The sequence below is a fragment of the Pelodiscus sinensis genome, chromosome 23 (assembly GCF_052426305.1).
Source record: "Pelodiscus sinensis isolate ZL-2025 chromosome 23, ASM5242630v1, whole genome shotgun sequence".
Classification (NCBI taxonomy): Eukaryota; Metazoa; Chordata; order Testudines; family Trionychidae; genus Pelodiscus; species Pelodiscus sinensis.
Genome location: NC_143074.1, coordinates 23,819,552 through 23,843,737, shown reverse-complemented (window position 1 = coordinate 23,843,737; position 24,186 = coordinate 23,819,552). Strand labels below are relative to the sequence as shown.

Genomic DNA, 24,186 nt, shown 5'->3' with positions numbered 1-24,186 from the left:
ATGGTGGCATTAGCCATAGTGTAGTCTAGGCAAGAGCAGCTGTTACCATCATGCCCTCGTGGCCGCTCCTTCCCAGTGCCAACTGCCCCCTCTCCACTAGTGCTGCTCTCACAGGTGTGGTTGTGGCAGCTGGAGAGTGGTCCCAGTGTAGCTGCTGCGGAGTGAGTTAGTGGCCGAACAAAGGGGCTGAGTTAGGAGGATTGGCGGCCGTTTCTCTGAATCCCTTCTCATGGGCCTGGTAACGAGCCCAGTGCTTGGCTCCTCATCACGAGGCTGGGGGTGGGGGGAGGCGCGGCTCTCTAATCTTGGCTTCTGTTTATCTTCCTCTCCGCGCCTTGTTCTCAAAGCAGCATCTGAATTTTTAAAAAGCATTCTGTTTAGTGGTTGTATTAAACGTTCTCTCCCGGGGCCTGAACTGCAGCAAGTTTTCCTTTGTGTAGATGCTTCTGAGCAGGATTGTTGGACAATTAATAATTTGAAAGAACACCGCAGGACAGCTCCAGCTACGCGTTCAGAATCGTGTGGGGTGATTTGTGGTCGTCTTCCCGAACAACGTTGATAAACGGGGCCGTCGTCTGGAACTCCCTTCCTAATCTGAGCATAGAGCAGCCATTTTTTCAGCCCGCAATGACTCACTTTTGGGGAAAAGTAATAGAGATGTAGCCGTGTTAGTCTGGTGTAGCTGAAACAAAAAACAGAACTATGTAGCACTTTAAAGACTAACAAGATGGTTTATTAGGTGATGAGCTTTCGTGGGCCAGACCCACTTCCTCAGATCAAACTGTAGAAGAATATAGGCATGACCATATATACTAAAGGGATACAGTTTTGTTGAGTATATCCCTTTAGTATATATGGTCGTGCCAATTCTCTTCCACTATTTGATCTGAGGAAGTGGGTCCGGCCCACGAAAGCTCATCACCTAATAAACCATCTTGTTAGTCTTTAAAGTGCTACATAGTCCTGTTTTTTGGGGAAAAGGGCAGGTAGAATTGGACTAATGGTGACTCTTCCCCGACTTGTGTTGCTTGCGAGTGACACTTGGAGCTGCTCTGAATGGCTGCATTGTCCTGGCTAGCATTGAGAAGGGTTGATGCTGCATAACACGTCCACTGTGCAGCAGAGAGAAATTAGCCCTGGACACAGCTGTAAACATTTGCTTTCAGGCTGTTTCACGTTTTCAGAGTATACGGAAAACAGCTCAGTGCCTGTGGAATTGGACCCTGAGGTACGTTTGTTCTCTGAACTCAAGAGGTGATTGCAGGCGTGCCCTCTACACAGTGTCGTCTGCACAGTGAAGGCCCGAATTTGCTCAGTCAGCCATTTTCATCCATCTGCTTTCAGAGTGTGGTCACCTATAACCTGCAGCTTGTAGCAGTCCTGGAAGGGGGTCAAGGCCCGAGGACCATGGTGACAGGCACATTCTCTGCATTCAGACGGAGGCCTTCCCCCGCTGACTCTGAAAGACTCTGCACCTTGTGACGGAGGGCAGGAGGGAGGAAAATGCATAAGGCAAAGTGACAAGGATAAGGCAAAGTGACAAGCATGGAAACAGGTCCTAGTGTGAAGGGAGAGCTTGTACTAGATGGTTTGGTGGGCTGGGGACCATCAGTAACATAGAGGAAAAGCTTGAGACACCTATCAAAGCCACCCAGCACTCCAGAGAGGCTGGGAGATATTGCCCGTTTTACTGCTTTAGGGGGACTTGGGCACAAAGAGCCAGACAATACCAAGTGAAGACCAGTAACATCAGAATGGCCACACTGGGTCAGACCAAAGGTCCATCTGGCCCAGTATCCTGTCCTCTGACGGTGGCCAGTGCCAGGTGCCCCAGAGGGAGTGAACAGAACAGGGAATCAAGTGATTCCTCTCCTGTCACCCATTCCCAAATTGTGACAAACAGAGGCTGGGGACACCATCTCTACCCACCCTGGCTAATAGCCATTGATGGACCTAACCCCCATGAATTTATCTAGTCCTTCTTTGAACCCTGTTGAAGTGCTCTGGGGCCGCATGATCACGCGCTGCCTGCCATCCTCGTGCTCTGGGGCCGCATGATCACGCGCTGCCTGCCATCCTCGTGCTCTGGGGCCGCATGATCACGCGCTGCCTGCCATCCTCGTGCTCTGGGGCCGCATGATCACGCGCTGCCTGCCATCCTCGTGCTCTGGGGCCGCATGACCACGCGCTGCCTGCCATCCTCGTGCTCTGGGGCCGCATGATCACGCGCTGCCTGCCATCCTCGTGCTCTGGGGCCGCATGATCACGCGCTGCCTGCCATCCTCGTGCTCTGGGGCTGGGGAGTCTGGTGCGCATGTGCACACCTGCCCTTCTCCTCTCCCTGTGTTGGTGTGGGATGCACGGTGCATTACCCCACCTTCTCGGGGTGGGGGTGGGAAGGCACCTTGGCTCCTGTGGAAGTGGGGCCTCATCTGAAGGTGCGGGGCTGGGGTTGGGGGCTGGGAGCTTACCTCCCCCAGCCCTATCTTCACCCACTGTCCATGTCAATGTCTGTTCTTGTTGGGCTTTCAGGGCCCTTAGTTGGCAGAGGCCCTGACTTGAGGCAAGAACACTCCCTTCCTTGTGCCTCTTTAGGTGGATTTGTGCACTTGGCAATACTAGAGCAGTCACAGCTGCTAGGGAAATAGCCAGTGGGGCAGGACTTGAGGAGCTAGATTCCTCCGGATACATCTCAGGCTCTCTCTCTCTTCTCCTAAGATCCTGTTGTGACCCGCCCCCTCGCTCCCAAATTAAAACACATCTGTCCCCATCCCCATAACCCACTCAGTACCTGATCTTTCACTGGCAGGCTGGTGATAGCTACACTGGTGTATCAGGTGCAGAAGTCTGGAGATCGGAGAGAGACCTTTATCAATAGGGCCCTGCCAAATTGACGGTCCATTTTGGTAAGAGGTTTGCAGTATAGCTGCACTTACTTCTGTGAACTGGTGACAGCAGCGCTGCCTTCAGAGCTGGGCAGCGGGAGAGCAGCGACTGCTGGCCAGAAATCCAGCTCTGAAGGCAGAGATACCGCCAACAGTAGCACAGCTGTAAGGCTGGTATGGTATTGGCACCCTTTTCTTCTGTGCTGCTACCTGCAGAGCTGGGTTGTTAGTCAGCCGCTGCCACTCCCTGCTCTCCGCTCGGAAAGCAGCAGTACAGAAGTAAGGACGACATGGGTATAGTATTGCCACCCTTACTTCTGTGCTCTCGCTAGGGGGGTGCTACCTTCAGAGCTGGGCACATGGCCAACGTCCAACCACCGGTCTCCAGTTTCCCAGCTCTGAAGGCATGCAGGAGTAAGGGTGGCAATACCATGAACTTACTAAAATAACCTTGTGATCTCCCTGCAACTCCCTTTTCGGTTAGGACCTCCAGTTTGAGAAACACTGGTGAAATCTGTATAGTATAGTGGCCAAGCACAAAAGGCCGGATTTCCCGGCAGGACACTACATTCCACAATCCATGATGTGTGTTGCATGATTTTGATTTTGGTAGGGCTCTATTTATAGACCACAAATTGCCCCCAATGCCATTAATCCTGTAAATCTGCTTAACATCTTCCTCAACAGGGACTAGTGACGTCGAATGTATTGCTCCCTGTGTGGAGGTGTTTGACTCTCTATAGGGCACAGCATTTGAAGACTTTTCCGTCACACCTCTGTAGTTAAACCACCTGCTATTCTTTCTAGCCACTTCTCCAGTACCTAGTCTGCACGTTTCACCTTGAACAGTCTCCTTGTGCATTTCGGTCCTGTACATCAAACAGTATCTTGCATATTGTTTGTACAGGATGGAAACACACAAGACAGCGAGCACGTGCCAGCCTGCTGGATTTTACCAACTGGATTTCAGTCCATTGCAGCTGTCTCTGAAGAGTTCACGTGGGGGGGCGGGGGGCGTGGATTGAGACGGAAATGACAGTTCTTTGCTAGGAGTTGAGTTCGGTTTCCATGGTGTGCTTTGAGCCTGTATGCTCTCCTTTTTATCGTGTGTTACTCGCCCCATCACTTTGCCCCCTCCTCACCAAGCATTTATTGGCAGCTGCATCATGGTGCCTCCTTAGCAATGGTGCCTCTTGACCTGTGATTGAGGAAGGAGCTTTGTGCTCTCCTTTCAGTGTTTATTTTTAGCTTTGCCAATATATATAGAACAGAAAATGAGCCAGACTCCAGCTGTTGATGAAGGTCCCGCATGGTGTCCTGCACGGGTGAGCAGGGCCTCACCTTCAAGTGTGAGAGCGCCTGGGCCACCAGTGTGCTAGGAACTGGGACAGTAAGGGCGGTTTTCAGGCATGTAAATTGCCTAGAACAGAGCCCGGCTTGGATTCCTTGGGTTTCCCTTCCCTGAGCCAGCTGCAGTTTCCCGTCCGCTCCTAACACTGGACTGTTGGAAAACTGTTGATTTCTCCGTTATATCCCCATCCAACACCCTCACCCTCAGCCAGAAACTCCCCAGATAACCCTTCTGTATTGTAACATGGGCCTGCTATTCCCCAGTCTGCCAGGGTTTACTGTCCTTGGGCTCCTGTCTGTGTGGTGATGTGGACAGCAGTACAGAGATGTGCAGTGTCAGCCAGGGGCTCAGAGGTCATGGGTGAGCTTTTCAGAGTGGCACCAGGTGATTTAGCTGTGCGTTCTCCTATGAATTTCACTTCCCATTAGATTGGGGCTAACTTTCCTGCCCTACTTTGTAAATTTCAATCGGTAGATTGTGGCAGGGGCTTTTTCTTACTATATGTTTGTACAGCACCTGACACATTTCGGGCCATGATCCTGATCAGGGTTTTGAGATACTAATCAAGTACATATAATGGAACACAATCACAGTGCCCCGAAATGTGACTGATTGGATAAGTGGCGTACCAGTTTTGTAGCTGCCTTCATATCAACTGTACAAAATACAGGAAAATAACCCACTTCTTCCCCTGATGGACCATATCTTTCAATAGAAAATGCCCCAGACATTAACAGACCAAGGGACACTCCACCCAAGTACCTGTCCCCTCTGCCACCTCTGACTTGATACGGTCTATGGGTGGCGTACCCGAGAACAGTTTTGCCTCTTAAAAACTCACACACCTTCATCTGGGACAATGGCTTGTTATGGACCCTATATATCTTATAAGTTACAGGTATTGGTTACTATAGCCCAAGCTTGACCCCAGAGGTTCAGTGCTTTCCTTTTAAACCCACGTAATATGAACTTGATTTCAAAGATTAGCTTTAATACAGTTTTAAAATCCCCTGGAATTCAGTCCTGCCTGGTGTTAGTTTTTGGATGTTAGTTACTTCTTGGCTGATGAACCCAGATGAGGGGAACTTGGGAAAGCGATAACATGTATGTGGGCATATTCAATAAAGTTACTTTCTATAGAGACAGCTGCTTTTCGTTCAGCATTGATGATTTCCTCCCCCCGCCTTGAAGCCTGCTGCTTTAATCAGTGGCTTGGTTTAATGTTCTGCTTTGAAAAGCAATCAGAAATTAGCATGTGGTTTCTTCTCTCCAAGTTGTGTGTGTGTCTGTCTCTCTCTCTCTTTTTGCAGGTGTTGTATTGCAGAAGCGACTCCTGGAGCATCTCGCCTGTATGAACTCTTGAGCTGTCAGGGGATTGAGAGGCTTATGAGGAGGTTCTCTCAGGCGAAAACAGTGCCTAGCAAAGATACCGAGGAGGAAGGAAAAGGAGAAGGGGGAGGGGGAGCGGAGCTGAGACTCTAGCAAACCATGGTAGGTAATTGTCTTTGTTAATAGTGCTGCATTACAGTTAGCCTCCACCCCTAGTCCGTTATGGAATCTGTTAAAACAAGAGTGGAGGGATTTTCTGACTCTGCTGCATTAAAGATGTCTCCGCATGGTTTAAGCAAAGCAAATGAGCTTTGATTTATTGCTGGGGCTTTTTTCAAACCGGAGAATGGAGCCTCGTGAGCCTGCAGCACATGAATTATTAAACACAAATGAAGGGGGTGCTCATAAATAACATTTTCTAATAAAACTGGCATTAGCAAGCTATTGCAAAGGGCGTGGATGACCTTGAACTGTGGATTGCATAACAAACACTGACTCCTCACCCACCTCTTCCCCGCAAAATCAGATGTTGGGGCTCAGGCGTGTGTTCTCTCTCTCTTTCTCTCTCTCTTTATATATATATATATATATATATATATATATATATATATATATATATATATATATATATATATATATATGCACACACGTATATATTGTTAAAAATTAAAAGCCCTATCTCTGTACGCCCCTATTAATAGCATGGAGATGATACATATGTAACCAGGACTCATCAGGGCATATTTGATGACTAAGTGAGGAGTCACTTCCAATCTGCCTGCTTGTATCGGTTACAAATTGCAAGAGTCAGACACGCATCGAATTTGCAAAGCTGTGCAAATGTGAAGGGCTTGAAACGGTTACTTTTTCTAAAAGGCGTTTAAGGAGGGGGGGAAAACCCACCCAATTAACGAATTCCTGAGAGCCAGCTGTTGTGAGCAATTGCAGCCTATTGATTTTTTTTTAAAGTCCTCTAAATGTTATTGTTGTGAGACAGGGAAGAGAAATAAAATCCTGTGGTAAGATTTGAGTAGATGATGGCTAATGAAATCTGTTACATAATAAGCCAGCCAAACAAATTAAGATTTCATCCTCTGTGGTGAGAAGAACACTGTGGGGAGGAAGGGAACTCAGGGAACACAGATTGGACTATAAATGGAAAGTTTGCTGAATCTTATGAATTCTTGATCCCGGAATCTCAAGCTTAGTACTTTTTACCATTGCCCGTTAGGATGGCAACCATGTATTTCTAATTCACACGTTTCAGGTTCATCGGTTTGCTGCTGCTGGAGTATTTTTTTTTTTAATAATCAGTATTCACAAGAAGGGAGGTTTGGGGAGGAGGGGGCGAATTAACAAATCCAGCTTGCCAATCGATTGCTGAGCGGCAGCTGCCTTTACCTGGAATCATCTTGTGCTTTGTAACTGAAGTGAAAGGCAGCAGGGACCTTCAGGAATGGAATTCTAGTGCGTGCGAAAGTACTGGGAGGGGTGCAAGGGAAAGCACTCCTTACCCATGAATCAATGTGCTTCTCCCTGAGCCTGTATGTGGCCTGCGGGATAGGAGAACGAAATGCAGATTCAGCAGTGAGATTGCTTGGATCCATTACAGGCCCTGCTGTCTCTGAGCTCAGGCATGGTTACAAGCTGTGAAGTAGGGGGGAAGAGTCCCCTCCGCTGCAGGATAATTGCAGTTTACGGAAGTAAATGTATAGCAAGAAGGCATCAGTCAGCTGGTAGTGCGGGTGGCCGGGGAAGGCCCTGCGATCCATGTACTGAGAATGTTCCCTCTGAACGGCAGAGAATCAGAAACAGGAAAAAGTTCCCTTACACAATCAGATTGGTCTCCGAGCACCAGGGTTTCATGTAGTGTAAGGGGAAACACCAGGTAGGTCAGAGGTCCTTGCTGGCTTGCTAACAGTTCAGATCATACATGTGGGAGGCCTGGCAAACCAGAAGTCTGCAAGTAGGTCCTAGATCTGTCACCTCACCGGATTGCGGAACTCTGGGAGCCCTTCTTGATTTGGGATCCTTTAACCCCTTGTTTTTTCAACTTGGTTCATTTTAATCTTTCCCTACACACTTAGCCCTTCCTTTCCAGCCATTTTTCGTGCTCTTTGATTTCCCTCCAGTCAGTGAGGCTAGTCCTGGTGATGTGTCCTGCTCCGGCCCAGGGGAAATGCCTCAGTCTTGGCAGCTTGTAGAGTGAGAGGCTGCTGGATGGCCCGGTGGGTTGCCTTTGCACTCAACCTAGAATGAGGGGAGTGTTGCTGCTCTTGGCATATCTAGCCAGGCAGAACTGATCTGAGAGTGCCAAGGTCCTGTATGAAGTGCAGCTTTCCTTAGCCTCTTCCTCAGGGTACCTCACTTCCAACCTTACCAGCCCCCCAAAAGACCCTCCTGACATTTCCTTGGTGTGCACGGCGCCTTCAGGTTTCCACTTTGGCACCAGACCAGTGGATTTTTTAGAGCTGCTCAGCCGCAGGGGTCTGAACGAAGGGACGGAATTCGCTACGTTCACGGTGCATTCTGGGGTAGAGCAAAGAGCCCGTTTCCTTCATCGTTACTATTTACTGGTTGCATTTCGGTGGTGACTAGGGGCACCGACCAAGCTTAGGGCCTGTCTGTGCTAGGCATTGTGTGGACACAAACATGAACACAGTCCTTGCCTAGAAAAACTTAGACTAAGAGAGTGAGGAGAAACCAGGCACAAAGGGAAAGTGATATCCCCAAGGTTACATGACAGTCTGTTGCAGAGACAGGAACCTAGGTTTCCTGCTGCCTTGTTTATTTCCCTGCCTGGTAGACTTCCCTGACTTCTTTCGCTTCATCGGAACTGTGGTTTCTTGCGAAAGAGAAACTTCCTTGGGAATTTTTGCAAGGCCAGCACCCCATTGCATGTTGGATTAGCAAGTGCAGTCCTTGACTGGTCTTTATGCTAGCGATTGCTGTGCATGGGCCCTTCCCGTGCAGATAAGAGACTGCATAGTCTCTGTCCTCGTGAGTTTATCGCAGCATATTGGGTGAAGACAAACAATATGGGGAGTGCAAAGGCAAATTATGGAGGTATCATTTGTGGAGTAAAGGAGACCAGAAGTTTCTCCTAGAAGTGTCTCCTCTTTGCAATGTTCTGGCTCAAAACCTGAGTGTTTCTGCCACTAGTTTGGGAGCAGGTACAGAGAACACAGCCACTGACATTCATGATGGCCAAGTCAGACACAGCAGGCTTTTGCATTTTGCTGCCTGTTTATGCTATTTTGACTTGTTTCACATGTAGAGACCCTCAGCAGAATACTTCAAGCAGAGAGGAGGTATAACTTCCGCCATGATTCTAAGCCTTTGTAATCCTAAAATACTACCTGTCTATAATGGAGACGATTCCCTTTCAACTAATGCCCTTCTCTTGGTAAGCCAATAACTCTTCTTTTTTTCCCTGCTCTTTCCCACCTTTGTAACAGAGATCTATCCGATCTTTTGCTAACGATGACCGCCATGTTATGGTGAAACATTCAACCATTTATCCGTCTCCAGAGGAACTTGAAGCTGTCCAGAACATGGTGTCTACAGTCGAATGTGCCCTTAAACATGTCTCCGATTGGATGGATGAAATGAACAAGTCTGTGAAAGTCGAGGGAGATGGGGAAGCAAAAGAGGAAGCTGCAGAGAGTAATGCCAAGTGAGTGAGTTAAGCCTCATAATGAGCTACTGTGCTACTGTGAATGGATTCCTCTCCTGCTAAATAAGGCCCATAGTGTTCTTTGGCTTTGCTGGTTATGGCTGTGCAGACCAGGAAGTAGACGTGTCTGGACTCTTTCTGAGATGCAAGCCCATTGGGTGAGTGCAGGGAATGTGTGAGAGGTTCCTGGGCTAGGGGAGTTCTCACTTTAAAACATTTTGTCTTAGAACTCGCAGTTCACAAAAGAAGCAAACATGTCTCCCTGAAATCCAAAACCACAGACATGCGGCTTTGGAGCCGTTTCAGTTTAATAGGCAAAAATGGATTTATAAATGTGTATTGTTTATTCAACAGGCTGGCTGCTCCAAAAGAGCCATTACTGTACATCGTGTCATTCTATGCTGCATAAAACATCTGGCATTGCACATCTCTGTCTATTCCCTGACGTGGCGCCAGATGTTGCTGCTTCTAGTTTAACTCCCACAGTTTAGGAAACAGCAGGAACAACGTACCCCTTTTCAGGTTTCCGTGAATACAGATCTCTAACTTGGGCATGTTGGGCTCTCTAGTGCGGTACAGAAAACTGAACCTCACACCCTCTGTGAGCCAGGTCAGTATTATGGCCAGTTTAGAGAAGGGGTAGCAGAGATGCTGGTTTATCCAAAGCCACACAGTAAATCCGTGGCAGGACCCAGAGAACCTGACATTCATTCCTGTGCTCTCATCAAACCATATTTCCTCTAGTAGGATGACTTTCTTGGGACACAGTCTGACTGGATCATTTACATCACGTAGTTTTAGAGCCGGTTCCTGGATCTTACCTCTAATTTTCCTTGCTACAAGTGGTGGATTATTGTGCAGGTTGCTGCTGGGTGAATTGTACACAGTGAGATCTGATCTGTTTTTAAGATCCGCATGGAAAGGTCTGTGTGATCCATGTCCATCTGCTGTATTATCTGAAATCAAGTAGCGGAAGGTCTCTTCTGAGTTTTGGAGTCACGGGTAGTTTGGGTAGTTTGCACAGGGCCATGTTCTAGTACTTTTCGCTCTCTAATTCGAACTACCATGAGGTGTACCGGTAGTTCGAGTTAGAGAGCCTAATTCGAACTATGTACTCCGTGCCATGTGTAGCTGCGGGCACGGAGTCCGCACTAAGGGGGATTTAAAAATGGCGGCGCCCGGGAAGATGCAAATGAAGCCCGGGATATTTAAATCCTGGGCTTCATTTGCAACTTTGAATGCCTACATTAGCCACCCTACTTTGAACTAGGGTGGCAGTGTAGACATACCCCAAGAGAGTATCCTTCAGGTGCTGCTGTATTCATTTACCTTGGCTGAAAATTGCATTTACCGGTTCAACGTGAAAGAAGCGGTGATTACCAATCTCTCAAAAAATTATCAGAATGAACCCCAATGTGCTTTGGCAAACCCTAAATCTGACTTCTCCCTATCATGCTGGTAACAGTAGTCTTTAGTTCTTTCCTGGTCTCAATAAAAGGGGCAGTGTAAGTGTGAGGGAACTGGGAAACAAAGCTCTGTTTTCTCTGCTCGCTGGACACACTCCAGTTTAGAAACAAGGAATGTTCCATATTAGTGGAGGAAAGCTCCATCTGTGAGAGCTCCCATGATCTGCTTAACGATCCCAACAAATGTGGTGAAGTGATAGAAAATCCCTCATGCGCCAACTTTGCTAGTCAAAAGGTTTTTTCCTTTGTCTGGATTTGCTTGTGACTCTATCCTATGGACACTTAAAGGGTTTGGGATATCGGGGAAGAAACCTGCTTACTCAGCGTGAAGTTTCCAAAGGACACCCTGCTAACAGGAGCACCGTATAAACAGACTCTAGGGAGCTAACCGAGATGCACTTGCCTGTATCCAGGTCAGCGCATAATGATTTGGGCAAAGCAAACTCTCCACAGCTCAATGGCCTGTGTTCTGAGCCCCCCTTTTTGACACACAGATATTTCTCAGATTCGTTTCTGATCTTGTCAACATTCTCGCACTTAGCCTGAGTCGTAAGGTGTCACTTTTTGGTGCGACTGTGCGTGGAGAATAGAAATAGCAAAAATATTTAAATTTTGTGACTTTCTACATAACTTAACTGATAAATTGGTTTATGAGAGTGGGATTGTGCGGACTCCAGGGAATTCTAGCAGCAGATTGATAGGATGCTTCCCCAGAGTTCAGCTTCGTCATCTTTTGTGGAAGATAATTAATGTCAGTTTTCTGCTGAGCGATGGACTTCCTTGACTTCTCTGATTCTTGAGGTGGGATGCAGTGCACATTGTGTGTGGAGGTGGTGTTGTTGGCAGCACTTTACTTTTCTTTCTGCCGTGGATAAATGAAGTGCTGAATGATACTTCTATTTAAATGATTTTGGTGAGACCCTTGGCTTGTATTAAATGCTGTTGGCACCATCAAACAGCCTGACTTCAATTTCATGATTTTGTGTGCAGGATGTTTTATGATCTTGCTGAGGTCTAAATTTAGAATGCATTTTTGTAAGTGCCCAAATTCTCTCTCTCATAAATCTGTCTGCAGATGCTGGAGAATAGCAGGTGTCAAGTGTCAAAGCAGAGACATTGGAGGGGTTTGGGCTGTTTCTCTTCCTTCCCCCTCCCCCCAGCTGGTTCTTATAAAGCCAAACGTCAAGAGCACTTTCTGTAGAAATGTGTATCAAAGCCAGCCATTTGGACAGATCCGTGATTGTAGCCTGCTGGCCGTAAAGGGATGCAGAACGTGCATCCATCCCTGTGCCTGCAGAGGTGGGAACGTGGTGATTGGCAGAGTTCTCACAAGCAGCAAAGCAGGACAAAATTGTGATGGAAACTAGGGCAAAGAGTAGTCCAGGCTGTTCGCTGAGTGAATCTCCCCTTCTAGGGGAGACTGCTGCCATTTCTCCTTCACACCACCTGCCTCCAGTCAGCCTGGCACGGTCACTAGCTTTCCTGGCTGCCAGCGCTAGCTCTGTGTGGGTGAAATGTGGACCTGTCAGGACAGTTGGGCTGCCTGAGTGCCTTTACAGTAAAGAAATGACAGATGCAGCAGGTCTCTTTTCCTCTAGTCTCGGCACAGTAATCCAGGGGTAGCTCTGAAAGCCACCCGTTCGCCAGGATTTAAGAAGCGGACCTCACGCTGGTTTTGGGACTTCTTGGCCAAATGCTACAGATTGCAGCAGGGAAAAGTTTAGACAAAAACCAGCAACCTGTTGATTAGTCATTGTAAACAATTACAGTGCAGTTTGCATCTTCAGCGTGCTGGGCAAAATGTTGCCAAATGAATCTGACCACTCCAGGAGAGAGAGGCAGGTGTTTGTCCTGTCATCTTGTATTAAGCAACTGCAGCCCGATCTGCGTAGGCTTTGTAGAAACAGCCTCCTGCAATGCTTCAGTCACAAAAATGTTTCTGTGAACTTTGAAATGCATCTGTGGAAACGTTGGACATTCCCATGCAGGTTGAGAAGGACAAAAGAAACGCTTCAGAGTAAATCCATCCCATCCTGTAAAATAGTGGGTCGTTCAGAAACCCGTTGGCAAAGGGTAACACTTCCCTGCCCAATTAGCGGCCAGATGTCGCAGCATTTGGCTAACTTGCTCGACCTGCCGAGTGAAAGGGATTTACAGCTTTGGCATGGTCTGAGCACGGGGGCGCTGCAATGACTCTCTGGCATGGCCTTGACCATTTTCCACTCCCTGCCTTCTTCCCAGCTCCCTCCGTGTCTCTGCTCTGCTTCGGTAATAGGAGACAGTCCTGGCCCACCCCTTTCACCTATGTACAGTTGTGCCCAGTGAAGGCATGTGTGTGCTCGAGGGTCAGGGTGCATTGTCTGATCAGAGCCCGGTGTGCGATGTTCAAGTGCCCCTAACTCAACAGCTGCCTCTCCAGCTGAGGCGGTTCTCTCCAGTCCAGCACTTACAGCCCTTCCCCGAGGGGGAGGAGCGCAATGAAATGCTGGGGCATCTCTCTGGGCGCCTGTGTGTGCCTGTCAGTAGATGCGAGTGCTCCTTTTCCCTTTCCCTAGGATTCCTGCCGGCTTTGGGCGCCTCTCGGGCTACTCAATTGCTTGCTACGGTTTTGTCTGTTGTCAGCACTCAAAGCTGAAATGTCGTTTATCTCGCTTTGAAACCTGTGACATTTACTGCGGCTCTTAACTGTTCTCTCCTGGTTTTCTCTGGAGACTCCCGTCTCATTCCCCAGCCTCTGACTCTTCTAGCTTTCAGTGGTGAGAAGTTTTGAAGGGCTCTTGCGGGAAAGAGAGCTTGAAATGGGGAGCTGCCTAAAGTACCTCGCATCTGCAGCATTCACCAAAGCTGCAGAAATGGATTGTACGCTATTTTGACATAGCGGGGCGGGGGGGGGGGGGAAGGCGTTGGGTGTGCTCGAGGGCCTCTTGTTGAAAGTCAGTCGGGCTTAGGCTCTCAAATGTACTAGTCACTTTTGAAAATGGGTCTTAAGCTTCTAAGAGCTGCTCTGAAAACGTGACTCCGGGTTTGTGCGCACTTCCTTTCTCCTGCAGTGAGGCCGTGTTTGGAGCTTCATAATTTAATCCAAACAAGGGCTGTTAAATATTGGTTAATTGAATAGTCGAGTAACCTCATGAATTCTTATTGTTTAGTCAACTATTCTATAATCCCCAAGGGCGAGGCCGGCAGCCAGTGTATCAGAGGCAGCAGCGCGAGGTGCCAGGCAGGAGCTGGTCCGCAGCAATGTGGGGTGGCAGCAGCCCCTGTCTACGGGGGTGGTCTGAGCTCCCAGACCCAGCACAAACTGGAACTGAGCTAGGCTCCTAATACACTTTAAATGCAGAGCTGCAGCAGGGGTAGGTCCTGGGCCCAGTGTGAGCCTGGACTGAGCTGGGCTGCTGGCCAGCCTGCTAAAAAATGTACTGGCAAGGGGCGGGGGGATGGGGTGGGAGGGGGGAGAAATGTGTGTACAGTAGTCTATTGCATTAACCTATAAGCTTTTGCTTATTGATTAATCCGTTAATCGACTGTGCTATTACATCTCTAATCCGAAGCACTGATTCACAGTTCTGCAGCTGCAGAAGCGTTTCATGCATGTTTACATTAGTTTCTGTCATTATCCTGTGGGCTACTTGTAGAAAAGCAGTCTGTGCTGTTCATGATCCTGCCATTGATGCACTACAGAAATGCTGGAATTGTTTCTGTCAGTCTCCGTTCCTTTGCTACATTACGGTGGTGGGGTTTTTATCTGTCAAAATACCATTGTCCTATTCGGATGTGCTTCCTTTCCAGGGATCAAGGTGGTCGGACTTTATGTGGTGTGATGAGAATTGGTTTGGTGGCAAAGGGCTTGCTGATAAAGGATGACATGGATTTGGAGCTGGTTCTCATGTGCAAAGAAAAACCTACAAAGACCTTGTTATATACAGTCAAGGACAATCTCCCAATCCAAATTCAGGTAAGTTAATTCAGGGTAACAGCTGAAATTATTTGGATACCAAGAAAGGTACAAGTGGTAAAGATATAGAGAGAAAAGACCAGACTTTGAGTCTAGGACAGCATCTAGGGTTAAAAAAAAAAAAAAAAAGTGAATACAAAGCCACCTTCCTTAAGAAAGGAAGAGAAACCTCAGAACTGTCATTCATGCTTAAATTTGACACTTTACAAATGGGCCTTAACAAAGATGCTAATTACCGTACCCATTACAAAGATAGCTTCCCCAATTATCACCCCTAGTATAGATATCTCATAGATACTAGCCTTCCCTCTCACCCCCTTCTGTTCTAAATCTGATTTGTAAGTTTTATAATGTGTTCACTTTTTTCATTGTATTCCTTTGGTATATATGGTCATGCCAATTCTCTTCCAGAATTTGATTTGAGGAAGTGGGTCTGGTCCACGAAAGCTCATCACCTAAGAAACCATCGTGTTAGTCTTTAAAGTGCTGCATAGTCCTGTCTTTTTTGTTTCAGCAAGATCAGACTAACATGGCTACATCTCTATTGCTATTCCTGAGCCTTGTTCCTGACCGCAATCTTGTTGTACCCTATAGCTAACCTTCCTATTGAGTAACTCGCGCATTTGATCTCTCCCTGCTTTTGCTCCCAGCACAACTAAATGGGGGTCTTCAGTCTCCCTTCTGAGCATGTCGTCCTGGCCCTATGTGGTTTCAGTAACAAAAATGATTAGTATCAGAGGGGTAGCCGTGTTAGTCTGAATCTGCAAAAGCGACGAGGAGTCCTGTGGCACCTTATAGACTAACTGAAGTGTAGGAGCATAAGCTTTCGTGGGCAAAGACCCACTTCGTCAGATGCATGCATCTGCAAGGGGCAAATGTTTCTCTAGGACAGTGGAGGGTAACCTGTGGGCTGTGTGTGGCCCACAAGACATTTTGTTTCCTGTCGCCCTCGTGCAGAGTTGCCAGATTCCGCTGGTTCCTGTCCGCATAATTTTTTTCTTGCTAGTATTATTAAAGCAATTCGCTGTAAAGCCAGGACACGTGATGCGAGGTGCATGCTGATTGCACACACTGACCGTGAGAGTTGGGCGCTCCCTTGGCATCCACCAAAGTGCTGCTCTGGTTTAGTCGGCTCCCCCTGCAAGTTCTAGGAGCACGAGTGCAGTGAGCAAAACTTCCCTAACTCAGGAGACCTATTTGGTTGCGACAGTCTTGCGGCCCACTCGCTAGCCTACTGTGCCCATCCCTGCTTTAGGAGATGCTGCCTTTACCATGGGGGATGTTTGAAAATGTTTCTTGCTGCCTTTCAGAAACTTACAGAAGAGAAGTACCATGTGGAGCAATGTGTCAATGAGGCAGCTATTCTGATCCAAAACACCAAGGAGCCCACCCTGACGCTGAAGGTGATACTTACATCTCCTCTCATTCGCGAGGAAACAGAGAAGAAAGACGGAGGTATATAGAGTCATTTTTCTGCTTCCCTCACAGTTTTTTCCTAAATGCTTTCTGATCATGTAGCACAGGGTTAGTTAGGGAAAGAAGTCTCATTTTTATTGTATAATGTGTGTCATCAGTAGCTTGGCTCGCCTCAATGTGCTACAATGATTGTTCTTTAAACAGTCAGCAACCATTTAATTTTCACATAAATATATGTAAAATGCCATTTGCCATGCAAAGACAGCATTATTATAGCCTTGACTCAGACACCAATTAGATCTTGTCTGAAAGGAAGCAGAGCTAGTTATTAGTTAATAATTAAGCAATGTCTGCGCAGTCCTGTTTTCAAATTAAATCTAAGAGGACTGGTTCATAAAGTCATTTCTATTGTATAAAACTGCTCTCTTAAAATGCAGTTCCTACAAAGCTGTGTGTCTTCCTGGCATGCAGATTTTGTTAATTATTGATGTGCGTGTGTGTGTGTTTCTATCTTTAAGGTAAGAACTTCCTAACTAGGATACAGTTGAAGTTAAAGCTAAAATACTGCACTTCGCTTCTGAAGTTAAAGTTGTACCTACTGTCCTGAATGTAAAAATAGATCTTGAAAATTATGCCTCCTAATTCCTCCCCATCCATTCTTCCCTGTCTGCTGGGGACTTGCAACTTAGCCACAAGAAACTTTTAAGAAGCATTGACTCTTAACGTCTACGAGACTGGAAAGAAACCAAGAGTAACACACAGAACGAGTGTAGCTGTGTTTTGTTTTATTATCTTCCTGTCAATCATTTCTGCTTCCGCTTCCCAAACCTGTGCCTAGAAACTTTCCACTGGATGATGTCAGACCTTTGACCAACTGGCCACTCTCTGTCATGACAACTGAGGCAGCTGGGCCCATGTGGGCTAGGAAACTCCCTGTTGCTCTTTTCCCATTTCTAGACTTGCCACAAGTCCCTTTGCTTATTCCCCCTTCCCACATGACATACCAGTACACTGCGAAATGTTGGTCAGTTTCTCTTCATCTTGGGGGAGAGGGCAGGAAAGTGAAATGTAGCGATTAGGCAGCAGTTGGAAGTGCAAGAATCTTCCAATAGAGATGAATAGCAAAGACCCATTAATGAAAAAGTCCCAAAATTCCCAAGTCATTAATAGGGCTCTTATGCACAAATATTATGCTTTCCCCTTTGAAACAAAAGCCAGCTATTTGAAGACTACTATCCACTTTCTTCAGCTCCCTGTCAAGTGTTGAGTGGGAGGTTTGTTTCTTTTGTAAGGGATATATACGCTCATGAGGCTAAGCACAAAATGATGGAGAGAAATTTATGGGAAAATGTTTTTAACATCCCTGTGTGCATGTGTTCCTTCCTGGGTGATCCATCTCTGGAGGGGATGGTACCTTCATCTGCTGGAATAGAAATCTGGACTTTATTAAATTTGGAACTTGTCTGCTAAGCTGAATGAGGACGTGACTTTTCATGCTTTCTTGTTTTAATACGTTTGTCTTTTGTTACTGATTTAGGATCTTAAAATATCTTTCAAAACTTTGTTCAAAAACCTTGCAGCTCATCTTTTAAATATGAAGACAACTTCTGCATATTTGTGAGAGTGCTGGTACTAAGAGCTGTTGTTAGAGCCTCCTCTACTGTAAAATTTATTGTAAACTGGTTAACCCACTTTGTTCAGAAGTCCATTTTCTTTTATAGTTGGTTTCAGTTTCTGTGCAGTTCACTCCCTATTTATCTGAACAAAGAAAACTTGTAATAGCCCCCTTCATGAGTTAACCCAATATTTTTCTTATTGTATTAAGTAACTAGCTAGAGAGGGAAAAGTGACAACATTTCAAATGTCTACATCTACTTCTAGTCGCTTTGAATAGGTTTAGCTTTACTAAATAAAGTTTCAAATCTAATATAAAGGGGAAATATTTAGAAAAACTATTCAGGAAAAATAGTGTAATATAAAGGGAAAATATTGTAACTCTTCTTTTGATGCTCCTGGAAAAAGCCAGCCAAATATCAGTGTATTTGATTCAATTTTTAAAAGCTATTCCTTGCTTTTCTTATTTACTCTTTTCTGATAGAAAAGCTTTTCAGGTTCTTCATAATTTGCTTTTCATCTTGATAGCAAAATGAGCCATTCTGTTCCAGCTGCTGCTGCCCTTTCTCTTTATTTCTTAGTTGGCAGCTGTGTAGTAGTATGCTAAGAGGCTGGGGGAAACTGACCAAGATTTCCAGCAGTAGGGTTTGATTAGTCACTAATCTATCCTCTAACCAAATAAGCAAGGTTAGGTGCAATGGAATTCTTTATCAATGCTTCCATTTGTTCTGTAGGAATGCCGTGTGTGCCTTCATGCCCTGAGGTCAGAATGCAGAAAACAAACATTCCGGGGTTTCTCTTTAGTGTCTCCTCCTCCCCCCTCCCGTGTTAATGCTTAAAATGTGGCGTTTGTCCTATTTGTTTTTGCTGCTCACTAGTAAAAACAAATACCAGACCAGTGTGTGTTCATTTCAATATTCCCTCCAAGCGATCGCCTTAAAGTCACTGTACAAGCTCTGCTTTCTCCTTGTTAAATGGAGAGGTCCTATGTTTGGATCAGGTGCATTTCTGCATCAGAGTGAAATTTACGTCCTCGGCAAGTTTACAATCACTTGTGTCCACCCAAGAGCAGGATCTCTGTGAATTAGGCTCTCTCAGTGCTACTCTCCAAATAGTTGCAGTTACTGAACACATACATTCAAAATACAAAGTCACTTCAGCCATCCAGATAAGATGATGCTGAAAACAAGCAAGTTCAGTAACTGAGCAATTGCCTCATCATTGCTCTGGCACCCAGGATCTTGGCAGGCAGCAAGAATGATTGATGTTCTTGGTGTCCACAAGTGCCAAGTGCCCTTGAATGACCTGCGGAGCAAGCCACAGATTTGCCGCCTCTCCCAAAAGTAGCCACTTGCCTGTTGTGGTAGCTGTAAACTTACTGATGATGACAGGAGAGAGAATACAGCCAATGGGAGAGGATTATTGAAGGACTCACTTTGTATGTGTTGCAGGATCTGAAGTAATGGCTGGTTTTTTAAATTTTTTTAACAAAGTCCTCAGTGTTCTGTTAGAACTAAAAAAAGGAAAAGAAGAGAATTCTTCATACACGTTTGAAAACTTTGATTGGGTCTCTCGTTCCTGACTAGCAGAGCATGAAGAAACATGCCATTCTAATGAGGATGTCAAAAGGGAGTCCGCTGCAAGTTGCTCGCCCCTCTTCACTGCCTGTTCTCTCCATCTTTCTGTTTAACAGAATCTTGCACCCAAACGTTGACTGCCTGCAACATCTGCAAAAGCTGCCCAGCAAACTTACAGGTTAATGTAACGAATGCACTGTTTTCAAAGGTGTCTGCGACTCTGGCCTCTCTAAATAACCTTTAATGAGATCAACATACCAATGCAAAAGTAGGCTGATGTATGCAGTTATAGTGAAGCCTGTTGAGTCACCTGTACAGTAATAGTACATCCACGATCATGGTTTGTAAGTTAGTGGTAACATTTAGCTTGCTTCATCAATAGCTGTAACCTACTCTGGCAAAATGTACAATCTCATTTAGAAATAGGACTTCATGGACATGCAAATTCACCTTAATTGCTAAAATTGAATGATTTTGCAGTCAGTCAACCTTTGCCATTTCTAACTTTAAAAGAAGATTCTAATCACTCATTGACTGTAGCTGTTTTAAGCTTTAAGCAGATGTTTATATTGTCCCCAGTAAAGGCTTTTGTTACAAACATTTAAAGATTTGTAACCCGTTGCACTTTTATAACCACAAAATACATAATTTTCTTCTTGTAAATGAAGAGGCAAAGGAAATTTGAAAGTAAGTCTTAAATTCCAAAGTGGTGCGATGCAAAGTGACCTTTTGTGCTAGTAAACAAATACCCACTAATCCCATATAAGACTTTGCAGCTCTTATTGGGAAGACAGGAGTGGAGATTAATCTGAGTATTTGTGATTCTGTTGATGGGAGTAACAAGAAACAATGCAAATATCTGCTGCAAAGTTCGTCGGGGTCAGAAAATAAGCATATAGCACTTCAGTCCTTCGCTGGGAGCAGAGCCAACAGATGCAAACCAAACCCACAAGCTATCAGACAAGATGTCTCCGATTCTGTTGAGCTTTACACTCTGGTTTTTCATTACCTTTTATCCATCATGATGTAATGGCTACAGCTTTGCTAGAGCAGTCTCCCTACCCAGGAGCAGAGGAAGTAAGGATGTTTTAATATTAAAATAGCAATACCGTGCAGCATAACCAGTGAAAACAAATGACAGCTGGAATGTTAGCTGTGGGGGTGGAGGTGTACACATGTGCACCTCTGTTGTATACAGTGGTACACATTTTTCTCCCACCTCTTTCAAGTAAAATTAAATGTCTTAGTAGATACGCAGATTGCTTCCTTGGCATGCATCTACGAGCTGCGTTGGGGTCTATTTTTTAGTCAGTCCCACATGACTGTGTCTATACTAACCCGGATGAATTGGCTGTTACGAATGATACACACTGTTTTTCTACAGTCCTGCCAATTCCAAAAGGAGCAGTAAATTCCTATGAACAACCAGTGTATTTATTCAAAAGGTTGTTTTTAACTATGGGTTGGTTTAATTTCCAGGTCGTACTGTTATGTTAGCCAAGTGCTATTGAGAAAGGAAAAGTTAGACTATGATCCTGCAAAGATATTTAGACATGTATAATTTTACTCATGATGTAATATAATCACATGAATAAAGTTAGGTACAGACTTTGTGGATTTACAGAATCATGGTACTAGTAATTTTTTCCTTAAAAATGAGAAAATAGAATATTTTCTCAGTAAATAGACCTACATATGATTGCTAAAGTACTTGGTAACATTCTGGATTAAGGAAAAGGGAGGGTGAGTGTAAACCTTAAGGATGTGTCTAGACTACATCCCTCTTTCGAAAGAGGGATGTAAATTAGACATATCGAAATTGCAAATGAAGCCGGGATTTGAATTTCCCACACTTCATTTGCATAATCGTGTTATGGCGTTCTTTTGAAAAACACTATTTCGAAAATGAAACCGCTGACTAGACGCAGTTCTTTCAAAAAAAAAGAAACGCCTTTTTTGAAAGATCCTGTACTCAAAAAATGAGGTTTACAGGATCTTTAGAAAAAGGATTTTATTTTCGAAAGAACCGTGCCTAGACTGCGGTTACACTTTCGAAAGAACGCTGTGATGCGATTATGCAAATGAAGTGTGGGAAATTTAAATCCCGGCTTCATTTGCAATTTCAATGTCTAATTTACATCCCTCTTTCGAAAGAGGGATGTAGTGTAGACGTACCCCAAGAAGATTTTGGTCGTCTTTGTCTCAACTCCTACTTTCGTTTTAGACAGCTGCTGCTGCTATTCGAAAGAGAAGATTTTTATGAAAGAGAAAAATATGTAAATTAACAGGATCTAGCAGTTTTAAAATTTATTGGCTGCTTTCATTTGTTACCTGGTTACGCAAACGCTGCAGTCAGAGTGAAAGAACTTGTATGTCAAAATGTTAAGTGCACATTCACACAAGTTCTGTTTTTCTCCAATTCAGTTACATTGGGTTAAGATTGTAGAAAAATACACCTCTCTGCACTTATTTGCTGTGGCATTAATAAAGTTAAACTGGAAGTATCTTCAAGTTTCGAGAAGGCACCTTTTAAATCATTTTTTAATGCTTCCTGCCTCTGAGGCAAACTTTCTCCCTCAAGAAAACCTTCCCTTGTGGAGATTGTCGATCAGTAATTCTGTGCTGATTTCATAAACCTGGAATCAAACCACAAACAGGAGGGAGGACTAAAAGAAGGAAAAGTGCTACATCGCTATTTTCTGCCCTGGAATGTGTTCTACATTTTTAATAAGATCCCAGATTGTCTGTGGCAGTGGCCATCGATTTTGTATAAGAAGTGAATGCCTTTTGCTTCTGTTGCACATGTGCACAATACTACCTTTTAATGGCTTGTTTGAATTCAATAACACCGTGCACTTAAAATTAATTTTTTTCTGGGAGTCTTATTAGCTCATTGAGATGCTGCCACTCTTGATGTCCTGTGACAGAAACCCCTTGGTCAAATTGTATCTGTCTCTTTTTATCCCGTTTTACCAGTAGATAATGTTGCGATGAAAGATCCTCCGGACTTATTGGACAGGCAGAAATGCCTGGAGGCCTTGGCCTCGCTGCGGCACGCCAAATGGTTTCAGGTTGGCTATTTGTTCTTATCTTATTGTTATTGTAGCCTTATGAGGGTTAATTAGAGACACTTTTAATGTTAATGCCTTCTTTAATCTCTGTCTAGCCCTTCTAGAGTGCAAGTCTAGAATTCTGAATTCTGAGCGGTGTTCTGTAAAAGCAGCGGTGCTAGGTAGCTAGCCACCTGGTCGACAGTTGTCATGAGGCTACAAAAGCAATTTTAGCATTATGCTTCTCTGTACTGTTACGCTTGCCTTTCTATAAAATGCAGTCTTTTGCTTTTATGCAACTTTTTCTTTTTGTTTTGCATGAAACTGATTAAGTGCTCCTTAGTAACCCTGTTAAAGAACCTATTGCAGGACTCTATGCGTTTTTAAAAAAAGCAACATTGCAGGCGGGATTTCAGCAGCTGTATTGGAACCATTTTGTTTGTTTTAGGCCAGGGCAAATGGACTAAAGTCATGTGTAATTGTTCTACGTATTCTGCGTGATTTGTGCAACAGAGTCCCGACATGGGCCCCGCTAAAAGGATGGGTAAGTACGGACCAAGAGGCGGAGGGCAACTAGACCTTTGAAACACGGTGGCCATTTACTGTCATGAGGGCTGTGGCGTGTGCATGTGATGCTCAGCTCCCTGCTTCCCCTTCCCATGTCACAGCCATTAAAACAACCGTATGTTTTAAAAACGCCCGTGCAGCTGAGGAGGGAGAGAGGCGGCTTGTGTCCATTTCAGTAACTCTGTACGGTGTCTGGGAACCATGGCCGTGTGTGTGCTACAGAATCTACCCCTTGTCATAGAAACTGGATACTTAAAAGCGTCTCGCTGCCAGAGCTGGTGTGGGTAACCTTGGAAGTGTGAGCTCAGTGTAAGCCAACACCGGGGAGTTGGTAGTACCCCCTGCTGGGAAAAGCTGCACACTAGAAATCCACACGTTAATCAACACCCCCGGGGCACTAGGAGCAGCGCCTCATCCCCATTCAAAATGATCTTTTGTGTTTAACTGCAACCACACACGCATCCGTACTAATCCTAATTTAATGTCTTTTAGCCACTAGAGCTTATATGTGAAAAATCTATAGGTACTTGCAATAGACCCTTGGGCGCTGGAGAGGCCTTAAGACGAGTGATGGAGTGTTTGGCATCTGGAATTCTGCTTCCCGGTAAGGGCCCAGAATACATTGGGACGCACCAAAAACTGATCCTCTGTTTGGAGATGTACACATTTTCCGCCCTTGCGTTCCATTCCTCTTTGAAATGCCTGGTGCACCGGAGCAGCAAGCAGGATACTTTGCCTGTGAATTGTTAACAAGACATTGAGACGCTCCAGCATTAACCTAACAATCGATCGTCCCCCGCTAATCGGTGCAACGTGCCCATGGCGTGGTGCAGATGGTGTGCCGTGCTTGCTGGGTGTGGAGTTGGCACGACAGAGTGTCTGTTGGGAAGACAAGGGGCCAGAGAGTTAGTACACGTCCGCGTTTTGAAATCAGTTCTACGTCCCTTTCCCAGCTTTGAAAACACCGCTGCCAAACTCTGAGCCCTTGTTGTGTCTGACGTGGGCAGTGTTAACAACCACAGTGTCAATGGCTCAAACCCTTAGCGTTAGCAACTCCCTAAGGATGCTGGTCGCCCCTGAGCGAGACGGGCTCTGCACACTCACTGGAGAGTAGAGGTTAGCCCTTGACATTTCTGCTCGACTCCAGGAATCTTCTGATGTGTTAACCTGCTCTGAATTGTCTCTCTTCCCCCTTATAGGGGGCCCTGGCCTGCATGATCCCTGTGAGCGGGAGCCGACAGACGCTTTGTCCTATATGACGGTGCAGCAGAAAGAAGCCATTACACACAGTGCTCAGGTA

General features: G+C 45.5%; 1 protein-coding gene across 10 annotated transcripts in view; it reads left to right on the top strand.

The window, feature by feature from the left end:
• The window catches only part of STRBP (spermatid perinuclear RNA binding protein), a 107,161-nt gene that overhangs the window by 42,491 nt on the left and 40,484 nt on the right, over nucleotides 1-24,186 (top strand). For 5 of the 10 annotated variants that reach the window (XM_075905624.2, XM_075905629.2, XM_075905623.2 and 2 more), the window contains exons 2-9: nucleotides 5,547-5,727; nucleotides 9,024-9,241; nucleotides 14,497-14,662; nucleotides 15,973-16,117; nucleotides 22,246-22,340; nucleotides 22,768-22,863; nucleotides 23,379-23,490; nucleotides 24,086-24,183. In XM_075905624.2, the coding sequence (XP_075761739.1) occupies nucleotides 5,725-5,727; nucleotides 9,024-9,241; nucleotides 14,497-14,662; nucleotides 15,973-16,117; nucleotides 22,246-22,340; nucleotides 22,768-22,863; nucleotides 23,379-23,490; nucleotides 24,086-24,183 (933 nt within the window). In that variant the 5' untranslated portion in view covers nucleotides 5,547-5,724. Of the gene's footprint in view, nucleotides 1-5,546; nucleotides 5,728-8,782; nucleotides 8,972-9,023; nucleotides 9,242-14,496; nucleotides 14,663-15,972; nucleotides 16,118-22,245; nucleotides 22,341-22,767; nucleotides 22,864-23,378; nucleotides 23,491-24,085; nucleotides 24,184-24,186 lie in introns of those variants that run through there. The other 5 variants (XM_075905630.2, XM_075905625.2, XM_075905632.2 and 2 more) reach the window with 3 other exon arrangements.